The 22832-nt window shown below is 37.0% G+C and overlaps 4 protein-coding genes across 7 annotated transcripts; all 4 read left to right on the top strand.

Moving 5' to 3' along the window:
* Positions 1-789: 789 nt before the first annotated feature.
* On the top strand, positions 790-1546 carry LOC143918968 (uncharacterized). Its single transcript, XM_077441095.1, has 3 exons — positions 790-984; positions 1060-1245; positions 1322-1546. The coding sequence occupies exons 1-3, from the start codon at positions 847-849 to the stop codon at positions 1460-1462; spliced, it is 465 nt and encodes a 154-aa protein (XP_077297221.1). The 5' UTR covers positions 790-846; the 3' UTR covers positions 1463-1546.
* Positions 1547-3616: 2070 nt separating this feature from the next.
* Positions 3617-9046, top strand: LOC143918776 (solute carrier family 25 member 35-like). Its single transcript, XM_077440833.1, has 4 exons — positions 3617-4240; positions 7883-8209; positions 8359-8501; positions 8589-9046. The coding sequence occupies exons 1-4, from the start codon at positions 4002-4004 to the stop codon at positions 8786-8788; spliced, it is 909 nt and encodes a 302-aa protein (XP_077296959.1). The 5' UTR covers positions 3617-4001; the 3' UTR covers positions 8789-9046.
* Positions 9047-13697: 4651 nt separating this feature from the next.
* LOC143918775 (solute carrier family 25 member 35-like) lies at positions 13698-17749 on the top strand. 4 transcript variants are annotated; one of them, XR_013261155.1, is made up of 4 exons: positions 13698-13905; positions 15454-15704; positions 16632-17465; positions 17539-17736. XR_013261155.1 is itself a non-coding variant. In XM_077440831.1 (3 exons), exons 2-3 carry the CDS (start codon positions 15466-15468, stop codon positions 16993-16995), a joined length of 603 nt encoding a protein of 200 aa, XP_077296957.1. In that variant the 5' UTR covers positions 13698-13905; positions 15454-15465; the 3' UTR covers positions 16996-17749. The 4 variants fall into 4 exon arrangements, 2 of the variants coding, with proteins under 2 accessions (XP_077296957.1, XP_077296958.1); XR_013261154.1 differs by lacking the exon at positions 13698-13905 and adding an exon at positions 13972-14125 and having other exon boundaries at positions 17539-17722; XM_077440831.1 differs by having other exon boundaries at positions 16632-17749.
* Positions 16839-22822, top strand: LOC143918774 (solute carrier family 25 member 35-like). Its single transcript, XM_077440830.1, has 5 exons — positions 16839-16958; positions 21351-21599; positions 21681-21931; positions 22149-22367; positions 22626-22822. The coding sequence occupies exons 2-5, from the start codon at positions 21361-21363 to the stop codon at positions 22820-22822; spliced, it is 906 nt and encodes a 301-aa protein (XP_077296956.1). The 5' UTR covers positions 16839-16958; positions 21351-21360.
* Positions 22823-22832: the final 10 nt, after the last annotated feature.

The raw sequence follows: 22832 nt of genomic DNA, 5'->3' as shown, positions 1-22832 counted from the left end.
TTACGATAGCTTAGATGATTGTCTTGACCTCTTTAGTGACTCTTTTAGTATTTTTAGGACAAAGGTGAAGAAAATAATATGTGGTTGATTTGCTTCTTCACCCTTATAGTCTTTCTTTTTCTTTTTCTTTTTTACTTTATCTGTATCTTTTTCTTTATCTGTTTGTTTTCTTTTTTTTTAAATCTTGATGTTTTTGTAATTTTACTTTTTTATATCACCATGTGGTGCTCACTGTAAATGGAATATTATATTTTTATTTATGTTTATTATTATTTTTTGTCTCATTATACAACTTTCTTTTTATATTTTATTCGGTATGTGTGCCTATTTAAATAAAATAAAAATAAAAATAAAAATAAAAAATATAGTTTCTTTATAAAAAACCAATTTAGATCATCTCAGATATATCTGCTTCCGTTGTCACGCTTTTTACAATGCTCTTTTATGGTTTATTGTCCATATATGTAAATAATATCGTCGTTATTCAATATCCATTTTTTTTAAATCTGGAGAGAAAACTTTTGATCAATTAATTTTGCAAATGATAACTTATGCGTATGAAATTCAATACATTTAATTAAAACTAATTCAAAAAGATAAGTTATGTATTTTTTACGCACTCGGTACAAATGTAAAGCGTCGCTGAACTTCATTTTTTGTTATCTCTTAAAACGAGTTTATATGACCACAATTAACAATATCATCTCAGAAAACGGGGAACCCCTTTAGAATTATATGTAAATATTTTCCTGTTACGTTCGAGTATAAATACTACTAACCAACAACTGAGAACTCATTATCTATCACACATTCAAACCAGTGAAAACTAATTAGCAAAAATCAAACATGAAGAGCGCAGTATCAGTACTTTTACTAAGCACAGTTTATTGTGTAGCAGCCCAAGGAGGAAACTTATTCAATGTACCTCTTGGACCCAGTTCGAGCTTATTTGGTTCTTCAACATTCGACTCCCCAAATTTACACGTAATTTCCTGGAAAAATTCTGAATTGATCTGATAATTATACTCTTTTTTGACTTGCTTATTTTTATATTTCTAGAACAGATTCGGAGTCAGGAGTAATCTATTCCAAAATGATCACAATCGACTCAGTGCACAACTTCATGCCACTCAAACATTGGCTCATCAAGAAAAGCCTGTATATACTGCTGGAAGTTTGTTAAATTACCAAGGAAGAGGATCAAGTGGATCTCTGGCTGTTGACAAAATTCCCAGTGGAGTTCAGGTGAATATTTTAAAACCACAAAGTTTTTCTTGGCTGAGCTCAAGTCTTTTCTATATTTTAGTATTGAAATTTTTAGGTTGGAGCCCAAGGTGGTGCTACGATTTGGAGACCGAACAAAAATAGCAATTTGGATGCAGTTGGTCAATATTCCCAAACTTTCATGAATGGGAATTCTGGAAAGCCTTTCTTTGGAGCAGGACTGAAATATAATTTTTAATGTATTGATAAATATAATAAGTAATTTATGTGCCATATATGTATGTATGTGTGTATTTTATAAAATAAATAGCATAGAATAATATCTGATTGTTTTGATACTTTACATTGATAGTTTAAAAGCTATTATATATGTAGGTATAATATGTAGTATTAATACTACATTTTATGTATTTTAGTTTTTCTAGTATCAGTGTTTTCTTCTTTTTCATAATTTAAATTAATTTATTGATAAATTTAAATATAAGCATCGAGATCTTTTCAGCAATTATGGATAGCTAAACTTCATAAAGTGATGAATTGGCTTTTACATAAAATGTGGCGAATTCACTAGCTTTTATTAGTCTTTAATAAATATAAGGGTAATTATAAATTAAACTCGACCTACTTCAAATCGTTAGAACGTACACATGACATCGTGGGTTGAATATATTTTCAAGGGAAAACCTTGAGTTGGCCCTATTTTAAGACGTGTCTGGTTGTATTTTCAGAATATGATTTAATTATTCAAATGCGCAAACCGATCAAGTGTGAGTAATGATTTTCATATAATATTTTTGAGATTTAATCGTTTATGGCATTTGTTAAGTTAGTTTTTATAATTTTTCCCTTTCAGCCCTATTATTTGCATAATATCTAATATATAAAGTCAAATGTTAGTCTGCTATGCAAATATACAGTTCAAAACCACTTACTTAAGTATCCTGTCATGATCAGACGTAGGCATTGGCTTGGTGTCCTTCAAATAACAATAGACTCCTTCATTAGTTAACAAAGTAAGAGAGCAAAAAATCATGGTTGACTATAGTAATTACTAATTGACAATATTGAACCATTTTTTTTGCAAAAAGTATTGTCCCAACGCCGGTCTCTACTCATACTCGGCTTCACACACAGGAAGGAACGAAATCACGGCTTTTTTTTAAATACTTTTAAACATTAGAAAAAAATGTGACATGTCTTGAACATATTCACGGCATGCCTAGTACACACCGTCTCAAAATCACCCCCTGGAGTGTTTTCGGTAAAATTTTATCCTTGAATTTATCCTTGCTTGACAGTGATCAATAAGAGTGTATCCCATATTTGAAGAAATGTAGGAGAACCCCCACAGTGGGGATCCAAGCACACGACGTGCCGTTCTTCCCTGTGTGATTTCACCCTTATAAGATTTGTTGAAAGGTGTAAACCCAGCTCCCAAGCAAAATTTTCTGAAAAGTACTATTATTAAAACTTTCATCCACCCGAGCAATAACGAATGTTCGTATCTACATATGTACATACAGTATACTCTCGATTATCCGGACTAAAGCTGGGGATGGAAGGTACGGATAATTGAAAAACACGGATAATCCGAATCATCAAATTTTGACTTGGTTTCGAGTATAACATCATATTAACAAAACAAATTTTTGTTTCATAATTTTAATACTCATTATTTATGAAGAAAAACGCTTATAGTTAAGCAGATGTGCCTTACTATTGCCAAAATATAAAAAAAATCTATTCAACCAGCCAAACGAAGCATTGAAGTTGTCTACTAATCCTAATTTTTCTTGGAAAAACTTGGCTGTTTCCATACACATTTGAACGCTAATTGGTATTCCTGCTGCTCATTTTTGATTTAACTATATGAGTATAGTTGCAACCAAATCTTCGTATCTTGACATTTTCATACATTTTCGTTTCGAAGGACCTGCAGAACTATCACAATCTTGCGAACGCCTCTAACTTATTTTTTTTGTTTAACTACATATATTTCGAACAGGTATGTAAATCTGAAATATTTTCAAGTTAATAGCAAAGAAAATAATTTCACACACAAAGTATTGTAATTGATAATAATTAAACATATGTTTGTTCGAAAAAATCTGGTCTGAATGAACGCACTTGTTACTTCTTCGATGATCAAAAGCGACTGAAAGAATTGACGCAATAGGAAAATACATTTAAAAAGGGACCAAAAACCATTTCTGTGTGACATCATTTGTTTCAAATAACACGCATGTTTACGGTCACAATCAATCGGTGCGTCTCATTATGATATAAGAACAAAATTTAATTAATTTTAAAAAAATAATTAATATTTTTCAAGCACGGATAATCCGCACCCGGATAATCGAGAGTAGACTGTATGTACACTACGTATGTACATATGTTTAAAATAAAATTCAAACTAAAAGAAAATTGACCCAGAACATCTTAGTTTATTTTGTACCTATCTTCGTCTTAACTTATTTGACCACAATTTAGGCATATGTAAGTTTCTTCAAAAAGATCACATAAATTAATTTAATACATCACTCGTCAAATTCCATCACCAGATAACAGCTCCGTAGTAATTTAATGACACCTGATAACACAAAATCGTCAGTGTTGTTCAGCTAGTGGAGCACGCGACCTCGTCGTCGTTACGTTCTGTGACGTTACGTAGTTCAGATAGTTGGTTCGCCAGATATCAGTCATGTACCAAACGGTGTGACTTTGGGTCGTCGTGCGAATCGAAATGGCGTAGTTCCAAATGGACTGAAACGACTGATATGGATTTCGTGCTGGGCGGCTCGGCCGCCATGTGCGCCGGACTCTTCAGCAATCCTCTGGATGTGGTCAAGACCAGGATGCAGCTTCAAGGAGAACTCCAAGCCAGGGGTCACTATTCGGTGCATTATAAGAATGTGCCTCACGCGCTGTTCACAATTGCTAAAAACGATGGATTGTTGGCTTTGCAGAAGGGGTTGGTTCCTGCTTTAGGGTTTCAATTGTTCTGCAACAGTACCAGGTATTTTGATTTTATAAAGTTCAAAATTTGCTGGTAATGAAACCCAAATTGCGACCACTCGTAATAGTTTTGTAGTTAATGTAATTTATGATATATTGACGTTCTTTGTGAGGAAATAGGTCATGGAGTTTGACCCAGAACTTGACCGCGCATTTTCGATTTATGTTAAAATATGGTTGAAATTCAATCACGAACAGTTTAAAGTGGTTTTTAATTGACTTTCAAATAATAAGTAGTTGATTAATAATAGCTTGATTTAACAAATATATAATTTGCTAGGTTTTCTTACATCCAAAATTTAATCCAATGTGTTTTTTAATTGATTTGCATTTTAAAATATTTCACCCCAAATATAAACATTTGTTTTACTTTTCAAAGAAAATTTTAACTTTTTATTTACATTCCGTATATCCCCTGCTTTTAATAAAATTAAAACAAACTGTATGGAAACGTGCTTAGGTAAATTGAAATGCATCTCCATCAATCACTATCATGTATTAATTATCACCATTATAATATAAAAATTTTAACATTCATTTTATAACCTACATACATAGTAGTGTTTTTACCCGGCTTCACTCGGTATTTGTAATATAAACCGCTTAAACATGGCCAATCTAATAGTAAACATTTTATTAAATTTATTTGAATAGTTTTATTTTATTTAAATTTATTTGAATATTCATTTCTTTTTTATTAAATTAAAAGTCACGGACTCTACAAACCAAACAAACAAACATACATACAAAGTCTCTTTCGAAATTATATATTAGATTAGTGAAGTAAAAATATATATGAAAGATAATGAGAGCCTATAATACAAATTTTATAAGATACTAGCTGAACCCGGCACGCGCTGCAATGTCACAAAAACGCATGCAATTACCGTTCCCGTTCTCGTTTCCGTTCTCGTTTCCGTTCCCGTTCCCGTTCCCGTTCTCGTTCCCGTTCCCATTTGTCGGTAAAACGCAAGCAGCGAACACCTTGGTGGTAACGCGAAAACATTTGAAAGTACATATAGCGTTGCAATGAGACTCGTTTTTCACGTTTCCGTTCCCGTTTTTCCCGTTTTTTTTTCACAGTAATCTTCCCGGTCATGCATACAACAAATCTTTAAAGTTCCATCGTAATCGGTTCAGTGGTTTAGGAGCCTATTCGAGACACACACACAGACATTCATTTTTATATATATTTAGGTTCCGTATGTGAAGGATTCCAAGTGAAAAGCGCAGATTCGGTCAAGTATATTTATTACACATCGTATCGTCTGGCTTGTTCTCCAAAAAGTAACCATAACCACACGCATCCGGTCTCAACCATCCATACCACACACACTTTATCCCTAGCAGGTTGGCCAACCACACATACAGCTCGTTTAAAAATCATTCCTATATATATATATATATATATGAAAATACCATTAAGAATAACCGTAGCCTGAAAAAGTGCAAACAGGATCTTTTCTTAGGCAAAAACCAAATGATCGCAATCAGATCAGAGAGCGGAGTAATAATTAGGAATAGAGAAGAAATCATAGACAGAGTTTACACGTTCTATGCAAAACTATACGAGAACGACAACGGCCAATTCCCCACTCTGGAATCGACACACGGCCAAAGGGTTCCTGCAGTATTGCCTAGCGAAGTAGAGGCCGCGCTAAAAACTGCAAAGAATGGTAAAACCCCAGGGGAAGATAATATTCCCATCGACTTACTAAAATGTGGCGGCCCCCCCCTAATTAATATCTTAGCTAGGCTTTTCAGCAAATGCATCCAGAACCAAGCTATACCAGAAGGATGGAATAACGCAACTATCATTTTAATACACAAAAAAGGCGACAAAAGCGATATCAAGAACTACCGACCCATTAGTCTACTTTCAGCGGTCTACAAGCTCTTCACGAAGGTTATTACAGAAAGGCTGAAGAATATCCTCGACGAGAACCAACCTATAGAGCAGGCAGGGTTTAGGGCAAATTTCAGCACAATGGACCACCTCCAAGTAGTTGGCGAACTAATCGAGCGCGCCAACGAATATCAACGGCCACTGTGCCTAGGTTTCGTCGATTATGAGAAAGCCTTCGATACAGTTAGTCATAATGCAGTACTTAACGCTCTAAAAACACAGGGAGTGCCGGAACCCTATGTGGGACTGTTAGCTACAATATATAAGAATGCCACAGCTTCAGTTAAAATTTTTTCAGGTACAGATAGATTTAGCATAGGAAAAGGAGTAAGACAAGGAGATACAATCTCGCCCAAGTTATTCAATGCGGTGCTTGAGGGAGTTTTCAGGAAATTGGATTGGGATACAGCCGGAGTAAGCATCAATGGTCGCTTTTTGAGTCACCTTCGGTTCGCAGACGATATAGTTTTAGTAGCTCGTGATTCAGCTGACCTACTTATCAGACTAACACAGCTGGACAGGGAAAGTAGAAAAGTAGGATTAAAAATTAACGTAGATAAGACTAAACTAATGTTCAATAGTTATTGCATGCCTGATAGCATCCCCTTAGATGATAAACCAGTAGAAGTAGTAAATAATTATTTATATTTAGGTCAAATAATTGACATGTCTGGTAGTAAAAATGAAGAGATAAAGAGACGTATGAAATTGGGGTGGAGTGCATTTGGACGGATGAATGCTGTTTTTAAATCAAAAATGCCACTCTGCCTGAAGAAAAGGATCTTTGATCAATGCGTTTTGCCAGTGATGACGTATGGATGTGAAACTTGGACACTGAACGCCAAGATGCAAAATAAAATCCAATGCACTCAAAGAAGTATGGAACGCTGTATGCTTGGCATAACGAGGAAAGACAGGAAGCGGAACACGTGGGTGAGAAATATGACAAGGGTAGTGGACATAGTGGATAGAGTGAAGAGATTGAAATGGCAATGGGCGGGTCACGTAGCTAGGAGGATGGACGAAAGGTGGACAAAAGAAGTGCTTGAATGGTACCCGAGAGAAGGCAAAAGAGTAAAAGGAAGACCGCAAGGAAGATGGGTGAACGAAATTAGGAAAATGTGCGGAATGAGATGGATGAGTGTTGCGCAAAACAGAGACGAGTGGAAGCGTGTTGGAGAGGCCTTCATCCAGCAGTGGATGGCGAATGGCTGTAAATGATGATGATGATGATATATATATATATAGATAGTGCGAAAAAAATAAAGCCATAGGCGTTTAAACGGTAATTGGATTATTCGTCACATTTAGGTGGTCACATAGACAATTTTTGCCATGAAAATCGCGAATACACAATATTTGGCACTCGAGTTCTCGTTAGTATGATCGTTATCGTTAGTATGATGGACTTTTCGGATGCCAGGTGTTCCGTTATAGAGATTTTAGTGACTTTGTGACGAGTCGTTTGTGACCAGTAATCACCGAACCGTTTAAACACTTAAAATCTGACAAAACGAGAGGGTGGCGAAACGCCGAACATACATATTTTTAAACGTGTCTATTACAATTATTTTTCATATTACAATTATAGCGTTGACTAAAACGCTCAAAATGGCAAAGTTTCAAATCTAAGAATTTCAGCTGAATTGCTTGCGAAGTGAAATATAAAAAAGAGCCTTGTAAAAAAATTTGATTATTTTAAAATAAAACGTGCACCCTTTTAATTTATCTACATAGATTGGGATTATATCAAACGGCAGAATCTCAGTCGTTGACGAAAAATAAACAGGGACAGACGGACACTTTGAAAAGTTGCTTCTATGGATCTGCTGCTGGAATAGTCGGCGCTTTCATAGCTAGTCCATTTTATTTGATAAAAACTCATATGCAATCCAGTTCACACGAGACTATAGCAGTAGGACATCAATACAAATACAGCGGCAGCTTGGACGCTTTCAGAGTTATATTTCGAAAAGATGGTTTGAAGGGATTGTGGAGAGGTGTAGAGAGTTCCGTTCCTAGAGCAGGAGTGGGTAGTGCTGTACAACTTACAACTTTTACCAGGTAAATGATATACCTCTACTTTCTACCAACTCATAGAAGTCATTTCATTTGTAAAGGCTCACCCTCATTCCACAGAAAAGACATTTACGCTATTATCTCAAGCATCTCTTTTGAGGTTTTGGAAATGATTTTTGTTTTTATTTTTACAGATCTAAGGATATTTTAAAAAGTAATGGTATATTGATCGATAGTCCAATCATGACAGCTTTCGTTGCTAGTAACATAAGTGGTATAGCGCTTGTCATATTTATGTGCCCTTTCGATGTTATATCTACTCGTCTTTACAATCAAGGTGAGTCCAATTCGGCCTGGTTAACCTTGACCCAAAGCTGCCAACGATTCAATACTGATCAATAAAATATGTTTGTTGTTGTTTTAGGGGTGGACTCGACTGGTAAAGGAAGCTTTTACACTGGGGTGATAGATTGCGGTTTAAAAATATTAAGAGCTGAAGGGATCAGAGGAGTTTATAAAGGCGTAGGACCATTCTATCTAAGAATTGCGCCTCATACTGTACTCTGTCTCATATTTTGGGATCATTTTAAAAATTTGTTCGGAAGGCACAAGTTGGAGTCTTAAACACCTTTTTTTCCAATATTTGAGGATTGCAATTCTCCTCCTGAAATGCTTCGTTTTGATTATCGCATCCTTTTGGCTTATCGTATCTCCAGTAGCTAATGAGACAAGATAAAATGCGTCGGAGTTCTAATTGAATGTGATGACAGTTCCAGGTGGTCTTTGTTATCACGGGAGATTATCCAGTGATTGGATTTCTCTAGTTAACAAAATTGATTATAGTGTTATCTAGATTTTGTAATAAATTATTCCATTGAAGTTACTGGTATTTTATTTAAAATTAATCTCATAGTAAACAAACGAGTATTCATCTTGTATATTTCATATTTCTTTTTAACGTACAAAAAATAGTAGATAAAGAAATAAAACAGGAAGACAAAGCGAACGAAGTAAAGACATCAAGCAGACATCGTACCCAAATTAGTGTCTTTGTGCAAATTTCCGAGATGAACTAGTCATATTGCCAAATCTCCGAAATGGTAATTCATTTAACAAAGATATAATTAGAAATTCGCAGACTCATGAAAATCTATTACACTTCAGGTCAGTGCTACTCATTTAACGGTCCGCTCCAAAAAAATTTTCTCTTCTGACCAAAGTTCAAGTTGTATAAATAAAAATTGGACAAAATCCAAAAGTACTTAATTTATTGATTTTACATATGTACTCTTTAGTTGTTCAGCAATGAAAATTTTGTTGTCAGAGATATTGATTATGAAATATTTATAAATTACACAATCGGGTTGTTTGAAGCTGTTAGTATGTACATGACAATAGTCCTTCATAATGTGGAAGCCGTAAAAAATCGGATGGTTTTGATGATTATTTTAATGATTGTTTTTACTGGCATTATAATATAATACATTTTAAATGTTGCTTGTATGTCTAATGGCCACAAAAGGAGATAAGTAACAACCAGTAAGTATAAATTTAATATAAATATTATATTTGAAAGCGTAGCTCCAGTAGAACCCATCGCTGAAATTCTAGCTTTTCACAGAACTTTCTGGCTTTTCCCAAGAGTATTTTAAGTAATTGTAGTGCGGAAAGAACAACTACTAGTACTATGTACTAGTGAGCCCTATAAAATGACCAAATTAGTTCTACTTTGACTACCTGCGCTGCGATATGATATTTTAGCCGTCGCATCACCCAGACGAGAGAAACACTAAAATTATTAGCCAATTGAACTAAAACGACATTGTCAACAAAATAATATAACACTTTCAATAGTAATGGCCATGGCCACTTTAACGGTAAGCTTGCATCTATGGGTTTGGTATCTGAATCCTTTTGTCCGTGTTCTTTTCCGGAGCAGGACGCAGATCACGTTTTGTGGTCCTGTCCTGGGATGGAGGCTGAGAGGAGGGTTTTGCTAGACAGCGTCAGGGGTTCTCTCATTGACCCCTGCATAATAGAGATTTAATAAGGAATAAAACTTCGTTTAGAGCTTTCGAAAGGTTCGCAGAATGCATTGGGAAGCTGTGTTCCCCTGGATGCTATTACTCCACTTAATTTCATAAGCATTTATGAGTTTTTATGAATCTGTGAATGTGTGTAAGTGTGCGTTTGTTTTTTGGGTGTGTTTTAATTATTATTTTCTAACGCATGTATGCCTTTATGTGTTCATGCATTGTTGTTTATTTTGTACTTGGGTATGTACATACAGTGTATAGAGTTTTTTGTATAGAGCAGTAATGTGCGGCTGTTTTTGTGCAATATTGTTAGACAACCGTCTCGTTCTCCGACGAAAGGGTCTCTCAGACTGTATTCGTTGGGGGGGGGGGGGGTGGCCTCATGTTGAGGGCTTTAAGAGATAAAGTCTTTGGCCTTTAAAGCAGGCTTTAATAGTAAAGGAGAGCACCAAATAAATGTACTTCAAATTTGGCTGTTTTGGATTAAAACGACATATATTCTAGTCTGTAAAGAGCATCGAGTCCAAAGATCTAAAAAGCGTATGCTAAAAAAGGAGCCGCCGGTTAAGTGCAATCGGATTAGGCCGAGGCGCATCCCTGACACTGTGCGACCGTTATAATTGGTTTCGAGGATTATCTCCAGACTAAGTGCAAGTATGCTAAACAATGGCCACCGAATTGGCGTAGTAGCGGCACTCGGTCGCATTCCCGTGGAGTTCTTAGAACTGACTCGGGGACTGCACATCCGAGTACGTGACTAAACAATGGTGAAGTAACCGGACGTCGAAGATGCCCTGAGCGACCTGTATGTTATAAGAAGGTACTTAGGCGATATCAAGACATTTACCTTGACAAACACGTACACAAACTTGCCGTGAACTACTTCAAGTCTCTCGGCAAGATAGACAACCCCTTGATCAATTCCCTCAGAGAGACCAAACTCACGTTCAATCAAAGGCCTATCGACATTTTGAAGATGGGTATAGGCTAAACTAGGATAGATAGAATTAATCTGTAAATACACACTTACCACAAATAATAACCATAAGTTAAGTTAACCAAACTACCAACACAAAATTATAGTCTCTAAACATAAAACTAGCCATAACAACATCCCATAGTTAATGCACTAACCTATGCTTAGTGTTCTAGCCACTCAAAACCAACAAAGCGAGCAGCCGCCAGCCCGCACCACAACATCACCGAGAGTCCGATCCCATATAACACGTTAGATAAATAGGTCAAGGGTGTTTCACAAACCCGAGAAAACTATCGATAAAACGCAACCACAACTACTATCAAGACATTCTGGACGGAGCACTGGCGGTGCGTGTATCTCTTTAAATGCTGTGACACGACGTTGGCCTTTTACTTGGATCCTCCACCCACCTCTACGCAACAATATAAAAGCCATAATCAGTGCAAAATAGTGCACATAAATTCTACCACAAAACATGTCATATTGCATCGTTTATTTACTTATTTCACTACAATTAAAGGTCTGTTCATACCTAGTCAGCACGTACCGACTTCAGCAGGTATCCGGCCGTACGAAAAGTATTCTTTGGTACATTTTGTATGGGTATATTCATACCAACCGTCACGTTTACGCCACGGCAGGCTTACAGCAGTACCCGACATTTCCTGTTCATACCGTACAGCAACATCCGTCAACGTATCGTATCCGTTTTTTTGGCCATCGTGGAAATATACACGCGAATTACGTGCCATGACTCTGCCGCTTTGCTGTTTTGGACCAATTATCGATAATGACAGTTGACAGCTGTTCAATCTTTCGACATGGTTTTGGCGCAAATATTTAAATTTTTTACGGAAATATTTAAAAAAATTTTGTCCATCATCCACAAGCTCCTTATACAGTGTCCAAAACTCTCCTTCGGTTTTTTTTTATTTTTTAACATGGGATGCACATCAAAACGCCTCCGTGCTTTTTGATTGCCTTCTTGAGCTTCTTCTTCTAACAACAGCGCGATTATACATAATTTTTCGTTCGATAAACGTCGAAACATTTTTGTTGACTTTGTGGCGGCTCGCTTATACGACATGGTCGAGTTTGGTTGCCTTCCTGCGAGTGGGGACCAACCCGGCTGGGTTCGGAGAGCTGCTACCCACTCCGTCTTCAGCTGTCATATAATAAACACGTGCATTAACATGCCAGTCGTCTCATTCGTTCATCCCCTATACTGGTGACCCCCGACATCGAGCCACGCAGCCTCGATCAATTTCAACATGCCGCTCATCCCTGCCTCGCCGAGCCAGGCGGGGAAGCTACCCGCCGCGCCCCCATCGCCATCAACACGCGTCGCGGCCCGCGGGTGACAATAAACGAGCAGACACGGCTACCTACCTATCTACCTATCGACTGGAGTCCAGCCACAACGTCGACGACAGGTGTTTTTAAAAAATGGGGGAGCGAATGAGACGACGATCTTGACAGCTGGATGTGGAGTCATGCGCGATCCACTACACATAGAACGGTCATCCAGCACCACAAGACATACACCACCTCAGCACCATCATCATCATCATCATCATCAAGGCCCCGTCCGTCCCCACGAGCGTCGTCACGCCGAGACGGGCGGTAGCGCTACAACACCTCCACGAGCCACAACGACTCACAGTCCAGCTCGGAGTATCATCAACCACATCGATGCCCCTGCCGCCCCCGCCGCCCCACCAACCGACATCAGCCTCGGAAGAGCGGCGCCGCCGCAGCATCGCATTGATCGGCGCGACCATCGGACCACCCACCGTCCTGCTCGCGACGTCACCGCCCTCGAATCTACCGACCATTCAGGGCGGTACACCTATGTACACAGCGGATGACCCACGTCAACAATTTTTTTTCTCCCCACGTAATAATTTTTTCTCTTTGTGTAACAATAATTTTTTTCTTTTGTAAAATTTGTTTCTTTGTAATTTTGGTATCGCTGATGCTGGGGGGGGAGTGATGTGGCGGCTCGCTTATACGACATGGTCGAGTTTGGTTGCCTTCCTGCGAGTGGGGACCAACCCGGCTGGGTTCGGAGAGCTGCTACCCACTCCGTCTTCAGCTGTCATATAATAAACACGTGCATTAACATGCCAGTCGTCTCATTCGTTCATCCCCTATAACTTGTATTCTGACGCGTAGCTACGAATGCACGTGTATGCATTCATATTGCAAGTACTCGACAATACGACGTAAGCAATATTGCGCCGTATCGTCATGGCCTCTAATGTATAAGTAAGCCGATTTTGCCTTGCACTCGGCCAAATTGCTGTAAACGTGACGTGACCGCGACGTGTAGGTAGATATGAATAGAAATGTAATAAAATGACATATTTGAAACGGAGTCGTGCAGTGCTGAAGCCGTGCAGTGCTGTTAAGTATGAACAGACCTTTAATCGATTTGACAATTTTTAAAAAATGAGAAAAAAAAATAGTACTAGGCCGAAAAAAAGTGCTTGAAGACCTCTGGTGGGAGAGCTTGAGTGGGCAACGATTCGGCCAATGGGAGATGGCCGCTGCGGTTGGGGCACGTTTCAATTTTTCGTTTCCCGCCAGTCGGCTTCTTTGAAAGCAATAGGCATGTCGCGTTGGAGCACCAGCACCAGCAGCTGTCCCTGCTCGTCATAGCGAAAGCAACGGCGCGGGGACTCCCCGTCGCCCCTCCCCCACCCCCCGCCCCGAAGCACGCTCAGGTGAGGCTTTAGGTTATGTCACACAACACATCTGTCAAAATCAGCTGATCGCGATCCGGTCACGCGCGTGACGAGGTCACTCGGTCACGCGCGTTCGTTTCCTCGTTCCCTCGTTCGCCATCTGACAGCCGTCGCATTCGCGCGTCTTCTGCATTCTCTCGACATGACGAACTATAAACGTCACTCGGATGACGCGTGATCTGATCGCCAAGACACAAAGGTGCCCTAACCCCTTCGATCGGCTCTCGTGCCTTTTCTATTCGCGTACAAATCGTAATGTATTCTTCACAATTTTTAAGTGGGTTTGTAATATGTTTGTTTTCAAATGAATATTCGTCGTAATTGGCGTGTCGATTTGACGTTTGCTGCTTCGACCCATTCGTTGTATATATTTTTAGAAATTTCAAGAAAATATTCTGTATCATTTTAATTCATTCCCACGCAGATTCACACAGTTCATTCGTAGTTTTGCACTATGCACCTAGCATAATATATTTACATTATACACAGTACTTCGAATTCACTGAATTGATGGGTGTTTTTTTCGATATTTAACGTATTCTATGTAAACTTACAATTATACTTATTTTATTTGGACGAATTTTTGCCTATAATTATAACCTAACCTAACCTAATATGTGTACATTATACAGAGTAATCCGAATTCACTGAATTAATGGGTGTTTTATACGATGTTTAACTTATTCTATGAATACTTTTATTTGGACATATTTTTGCCTAATAGACTTACCGCACATGAATAATGTTTTAAACTTTTTTGTGCAATTTTAAAATACTCATAATATCCAATATGTTGGAACTTCAATTATTAATCTACATACAAATGTTTCTCTTAATATTTCCTTCATTTTATTGTTAATTTGATTTACTTAAGTGCATGTGTTTACTCTTTATTAATTGTTTATGTTTGAATGGTCATTTTATATAATTATTATTTTTTCATTTGTATAATTATATATTTATCTTATGTGAGTATACAAAAAATACATAAAAATGAATAAAATAAAACTTAATCACAGTAGGCAAGGCAACTGTCTATAATATGGTAGTATTTGGTAGATTCTGAAAAAAGAAATACTCATAAAAGCCATTGTGCAAAATTACATTAAATTGCAAATGTTGCGGAGAAAACTTAAAAGACACATGTTTACATTAATTGCAAAAAATTTCGTACTACTTTCTAATTTCTCTACAAATTATTCATATGCAGACGAAATGCAGGCATCAACAAGTCAACGGAAAGTTTTTCGTCCATATTTTAATATGTAAATATTAACAAATTTTTAACAGTTACTGTATATATGTATAATATATAACACAACTAACTATCTTCTATGTGCTAACCGATTAAAATGCATATGTAATATAATATTTTTAATTTTGACCTTCATTTTCTAATCGTCGAGTGCTCGTCTTGAATTGTATTGCGTGTCTTTGAATAATGTCCGTTGTGATGCGTTCCGAATCACATTTGTGTAGAAGTATTGTGACGTTTGACTGCTTTGTTTTTGGATCCCGTCTCTATAGTGCGCATAGAGAATGGACTATTTAATAGGAGGACTGGCCGGAGTCGGCGCTGGCTTCTTTAGCAATCCCTTCGACGTGATTAAGACGAGGATGCAGCTCCAAGGGGAGCTGAAGGCACGCGGCCAGCACGCCATTCACTACAAGAACGTGGTGCACGCCGTGTATGCCGTCGTTAAAGCCGACGGACTGACCGCACTCCAGAAAGGAATCGTCCCCGCTTTGTGGTTCCAATTGGTCGTGAATGGAACGAGGTACATTTCGCATGATCGTCGTCGGGTAATGTTCAGATCGGCGGTGGGCTTTTGCATGTTTTCTCCGGACTGAGTTGAATAAAATTACACTTAGAAAAATCATATTTCGACTATTCTTGTGGATTAATAACAAAAATTCTATTGATAACTGGCTTACCTACATAGATAAAATAAACGAATTTTTTTTATTAATCCACAAGAATAGTCGAAATATGATTTTTATATGTGGAATTTTATTTAATTCTCATATAAAGACAATTTAATATATTATCCCTATTAATTCAATTCAGATTCGTGTAAATACGAGTAAATACTAGTACGAGCTTTTAGCTCGCAATTTTACCGATTTAAAAGTCAGCACACTTCCAATTAACCCTTTTAAATTAAAACAAAAAATGTTGTGGCCAGAACACTATCCCAATAAACATGTTTCAATAGAAAATACAAAATATAAAATAGTATTAACAGTGGGAAAAAATCCCAAGTTAAAATACGTACTTTTGACTTTTGATTTGAACTGGACGACTACTTAGAGAGATTTGAAAGCTGAAAAGTACTACAAATAAAAGATAATATACCCGACTATAGATTCCAATATTCACTTTGAACAGAAAATTGACAGATTTTGAGACATCGACCGAACAACACCAAGATATAGAAAAATCGCGTGATTTAAAAAACACATATCTCCGAATCTCGAGCCAATCAACATTTTTTATTACCAGATTCGTTTTCACTGTGCATAGATCTCTGAACCAAAAAAAATTGTCATTTGTCGAACAGTGTAATATGTATGTAATTTGTGCCCAAAATAAGTTACCACCATCCGCCTCGACTTTGAACATTGATTCCGATCAGACTTTGAACATTACTCCGACATAACACGGTCCGTCGCTTAATTTACCCAGTCAAACATTATTTTCATAGATTGGGCATATATCAAACGGCCGACAATCGGGGGCTGATAAGGAATGAAAAGGGGGCCACCAGCGTGTCGAAGAGTATATTCTACGGTGCCTTGGCCGGAGCCGCCGGTGCCTTAGTCGGCAGTCCTTTCCTGCTGATAAAAACCCAACTGATGTCCTACTCGCACATAAGCATAGCCGTCGGCTACCAGCACGGTCACAACAGCACTTTCAAAGCGCTCAAGCAAATATACAATAAGCAGGGGTTGAAGGGACTGTGGAGGGGATCCGTCAGCACCATGCTGAGAAACTCCATCGGCTCGTCATCCCAAATCGTCACATTCAGCAGGTTGGTCCGATCTGAGCATCGAAAGCCAAAATTATGAATTAAAACTTAATTATATCCCAAACCAATGTACTACATACAATTAAATCAATAAGTGTACTTTTTTTTTTTACCTATTAACTATGAAAGACTCGATCAATTAATTTTTTCAAAACTAGTTATTAAGTGATTTCAATCACTTCCTTCCCAGCTGTCGAAATAAATAGTTGTGCATTAGTTCACAAACAATACTCACAATGAAGAAAATGATTTAACTCAACAAAAATATCTTAATGTTAAAAACAAATACGAAATATAAATGCATCAGCTGACAGTTTAAGTCTGATTTATCTCATGACTTCATCTAAGTATTGAATATATGTATACTTTCATTCTATTACAAACATATAGAACTTTATTTTGGTGACCGGAAAAATGCACTCGAGATAATTGCACTCTCGAGACATCCAAACTTTCAAAAATACTAAACGAGAACTAACGCAATAGAATTCTACAAAAAAGCGTCAAGGGGTATTTGTATGTTATCCGAGGGTGTTAACCTTTTTTTTTTTTGTGGAATTCTATTGCGCAAGTTCTTTTTGAGGACTTCTCGAAACTGCGCTACTATTCAATGCAATTTAGTGCATCTTTCCGGGAACCCTTTATATTATCATGTTAGTTATTCACAGTTTGACAGAATTGCATTCTGGAGAATCTTTTTCCAAACAAAAAATTATTTATATCGACAAAACACTAAACTGCAGTTAATAAAATATTTACAATCGACCAACAAATGTGTAATATTGAGTCGTTTTAAGATCTTTTATTTACTTCCTATTATATTAGTTATGAGTCTACGAGCGACGAATCGAATTCAAACTAAACCAATTTCAAAGACAAACCTCCGAGTGTGAAAATATCATTATAGGAAATGTAATACTTGGTGAATTTGCAGTAATTTATATTGTTCTACGTAATGTTTCAACAGATCTAAAGAGTTGTTGAGGGAGCACGGATATTTCTCCGATTCGCCATACACATTGGTGTTCGTGGCGAGCATGCTCGGCGGCTACGTTAAAGCCGTCATCATGACACCGATGGACGTCATCGTGACAAGATTGTACAATCAAGGTTTCGCAAATGTTTCTCGAAATGAAAGTGCATAAAATACAATGCATGCACCGTATTGTGGACTGTTATTAGAATAATTAGCATTAGAATTGTTCCCCAGCTTGTTTTGTGTACTATTTTTTTTTTTTGTTCCGCTTTGTTGATGCCCAATTAAGCTAACGATTGTATTGTTTGGTTTTTGTTTGTGTTTCAGTTGATCGTTGTGTCGTTTTCGTGCCTTAAATTGGACACATTTGTGGATCTGCGTCATAGTTCACGTTGACCAAATGTGATTGTAATAATGGTTATACGTGTTGACTAGATTAGTTGATGATTCAAAATTATGCTTTTTAGTTCAATTAGAATGCATATTGTAACAATTGAATGTTAGATTAGCTTTCAGAATATCCTGATTCTATTAAACTATTTAAACGAACAAATAGTTATGTATAATAAAAACCTTGCTACTAACATTTGAACGTCAGCTGAATTTTCAGAACCTTTTCTGTCCATGAGTAATATTGATTTCTACCGCTTCAAATTATCTATCCTAATGCTTAAAATGCTTGTAAGGTTTACACTAGCAAACAAGAATCACGAACAGTATAGTTTTTGCACCAGTAGTTCGAGAAAATCAAAATGGCGTTGAAGTTTACAATTCAAAATGGCGTCTCTGTATATAAAGCGCTGTCAACTACTGGTGCACTTAACCACAATATATACGTTTGCCAATGTAAATAAGTAACCTTCCGTCCAATGCTTTATATAGTTGGTTCCGCTTGCTTTTTTTATATTTTACCGCTGCATTTTCTACGAGGTGTATCTGTGCTGATGCCGGGTTTGCTTTTAGGTGTGGATGCGCAAGGAAGAGGTCTTTACTATAACGGCCTGGTCGATTGTGCTTGGAAGATTTCCAAGACGGAGGGCTTGTTAGCGTTCTATAAGGGATTCGCTCCGTCTTATCTGAGACAAGGGCCGCACTCGGTGCTGCTGCTCGTCTTCTGGGATGCTCTGAAAGACCTGAATGTGCAATTGAACGCCAAGCACAACGCCAATAATTAAATAATTTACTATTAACACGGCTCAGCGGCAATGCTACATACTTTTTTATACGAAATTGTATAGCGTCTAAATTTTTTAGTTATGTGGTATTGCTAATGAGTTTTTATTATAAATATATATATATAGTTATATTATATGTTATGTACTATACATATATATACAGTAACTCCGACAGAAATTTCCGTTTGCTGTAATTTTATATTACGTGCATTTTATATTACCAAAGGTAGAGCATTTAATAATCGTAGAAAAATTTTACTATACATCTAATATATTATAGTCTAATGTATCGTCGACCCGTCATATGGTCAAAAGTTTTGAGATTTGAGTTTCGTCTCGTGAAGTATTTATTACATTTTCAAATTTATAATGTACTTAATAATGAAGAGTGTCTTTGTCGATTCAATTAAATTACAAATTGATATTAAATATGGTACAAAAAATTTTTAATTATATCGGTGTGTGTGTACTTACATAAGTAATGTGAGATCGGCGACGATCCATGTAATTTAACCTCTCTGTTGTTGATTAGTATTGTTTATTTTTTAATTTTATCGTGTGTTATTTATTATATTAATGGAGTCAAAAGTGTATGTTTATTTTTGTTATTGTAATCATCACTAAACCAAAGCTATGTATTATGATTTCAATTCACGAATAAATTTGTACTTTGTCACATTTGAAAGTGGAGGTTTTTCATTTGTTAACTATTTTTCAATACTTTTTTTTTTTTTTTTTTATTATCTATATATTATTTATATGGGCGTTGGGGATTGCACTATTCTCCTCATCGTCTGGAATAAAAAAAAAAAAACTATTATTATTTGTAATTCAAATTATTATATGATATATCAACTTTGAGGTTTTAAAACATTCTAAGATGTGGTTTAGCTCTATCCATTTCTGTAACAGTGTTTATTCACAGGTTTCTGATAAATGTGATCTGTAAACCGATCTTGTTTTAGCACCATATGTATTTGAGGATTAATTAATGCTAATTTAAGTATCGTATATGTAAGTATGTAAAATATAACCCTGGTGAATGGAATAGTATTAAATTACATTCACATAATGGCTATCATCGGGTGCTCTACCATTAGTGAGTTTATAAGTAATACATAATGTCTTTTGAAATGCTAGTTGGGCTTTCTATCTGGTCAGAACGCTGAAAAATGCTATAAAATCACTGACGATTTTCTTCATCAGCTCGCTTGCTTGGGTATAGCGCTGGATATCAATCTTGAAATGACCGAATAATTTTGCTTATTTCATTTTTTGCCATCGTAAAATTTTCAACGTCTTTAAGGGCGAAAACACACTGAGTAGTACGGGACGTCACGTCCTTATTTTTATTACAAACCTCCTTTACGTTTCACATTATGACGACTTTTTATATCTCTTATCCGATCGTTTTCATACTTTGCCATATTGCTCATTTTGGTCATCAATATAAGTAAATGGATCCTCCGCCATTACGATGGTGCAAAAATATCGTGTAAGACGCGTTTGAAATCTGCCCGGCGAGATAGTCGTTGACGTTTATCCACCGTTTTTTTTAGCCTATTCTCACTTTTCGCCAGACCAACCAGCAGAATAGACTAGTAGTTAGCATATAATGCTTTGAACAGGGTGGTCACAGGTTCAAATCCCGCTGGTTTCTGCTGGCCAGACCTTAGATTTGTGACTCCAGGTTGATCGTTTCCTATCAGATTTTGCCAATTTATATGATTTCCATTGAAACGGTTCGAACAAATTGGCAGCCTTACCCATTTTCTCGCAAAATCTCGAGTTTTCAGCAATCTCAAATGTATTAAATGCTTCAAATTTACAAATTTGACCACAAATGTCTATGTAGTAGATGTTATTTGATATATATCTACTGAATATGGCGCAATGGGGCTACCTGTTAAGCCTTCCTGGTATACATTAAAGATAAAAATAAAATATGCAATAGACGTGTACTTCTACATTTCTTCAAATATGGAATTCACTGTCGAGCAAGGATAAAACATCATCGAAAACACTCCAGGGGGTGATTTTTGGGACTGTATACCATGTATATAGATGTTTAAAAGTATCTAAAAAAAAAAACACGTCGTACGTCCCACTCTGTGTGTTTTCGCCCTTATTGTCCAGTTGATCCTCAATACAAAGGAGCATTGAGAAACAAATCGAGAAAAACGGTTTCAAATCAAACTAATAGAAGCTTAAATTTCATTTATATGTTTTTTTTATAATTTTTAGCTAAACTACAATGGATTTTGCCATCGGAGGTGTCGCCGCCATGTGCGCTTGTGTATTTACAAATCCTTTGGAAGTGGTCAAGACTAGGATGCAGCTTCAAGGAGAACTGGAAGCCAGAGGGCGATACGCCGTTCACTATCGGAACGTGCCGCATGGAATATGGACAATAGCCCGATCGGACGGCATTTCAGCACTTCAAAAAGGACTCATACCAGCTCTTTGGTTTCAACTCTTCCTGAACGGATTTCGGTAAAACAAAACAACTGATCCACACACACACACACATATGTATATAAAAAATCAGTTATATTAATCTAGTGCACATTTCAGGCTGGGAACATATCAAGTGGCCGATGATTTGGGTCTTGTTCGAGACTCTCAGGGCAAAACTAAAGTCCTACCGAGCATCGTTTTCGGAGCTTTGGGTGGAGTTTTAGGCGCTGCTTCGGGCAGTCCTTTCTATCTGATCAAAACGCAACTCCAGGCTCAGGCTGCGTCCGAAATAGCCGTCGGATACCAGCACAAACACACCGGAATGAGTGAAGCCTTGACGAAGATATACAAGAGCGATGGAATCAAAGGTGTTTGTTATATCATATCATATATATGTATATAATATCGCTATTCCGTATGTGTGTCTAAGCACAGCACTAGTTATGTATATATGTATGTAGTTGATGATTAATTTGTAATGAAAGATGAGCCAAAAGCCAAAATAGTCTTGTATGCAGTTGTCATGGGACTGCATTTTATAGTGTGTGTGTGTACATAATTTTGAATGACTGTATATTGTTGCAGGTTTATATAGGGGTGTTATAGCGTCAGTGCCGAGAGGGGCCGTCGGTTCGGCAGCTCAGATAGCCACATTCTCCAGTTCCAAAGAGTACATTCAAAATAAGGAAATATTTTCGAATTCGCCGTTGTTGACTTCCTTCGTCGCGGCAAACATCGGAGGCATTGTGATGACTCTGTGCATGACTCCGTTCGATGTGGTTGCTACTCGACTCTATAACCAAGGTATATAAATAAAATACTGCAGTATATTATTAATAAATTTTTATTTTACAAAACTTCATATTTGTATAAAAATTACTGTCTAAAAACTGGTTATATAATAATACTCCATTTACCAATAAAGCAGGCATACGTTCATATGTATGCGTGTATAAATTAAGATTATGTCAAATTTGACTAATTTGAGAATCGATGACATAATATATTAGTTTTATTACGAAGAATAGTATTAAAATTAATCACGTTGTATTCGATATATAGGAGTCGATGCAAAAGGCAGTGGTCTCTTGTACAAAGGAGTCGTGGATTGTTTCGTCAAGATGGCGAAGACCGAAGGATTCCTCGGCTTCTACAAAGGACTCGGACCGTCTTATTTGAGACTAGGGCCGCACACGGTGCTCGTGCTCGTGTTCTGGGATCAGTTGAAAGCTTTGAGAGATTTTATATTAACCAAATGAATTTTTCAAT

The sequence above is a fragment of the Arctopsyche grandis genome, chromosome 11 (genome assembly GCF_051622035.1).
Source record: "Arctopsyche grandis isolate Sample6627 chromosome 11, ASM5162203v2, whole genome shotgun sequence".
NCBI classification, from domain to species: Eukaryota; Metazoa; Arthropoda; class Insecta; order Trichoptera; family Hydropsychidae; genus Arctopsyche; species Arctopsyche grandis.
The sequence above is the reverse complement of the archived record's forward strand: the minus strand, read 5'-3'. Positions and strand labels throughout refer to the sequence as shown.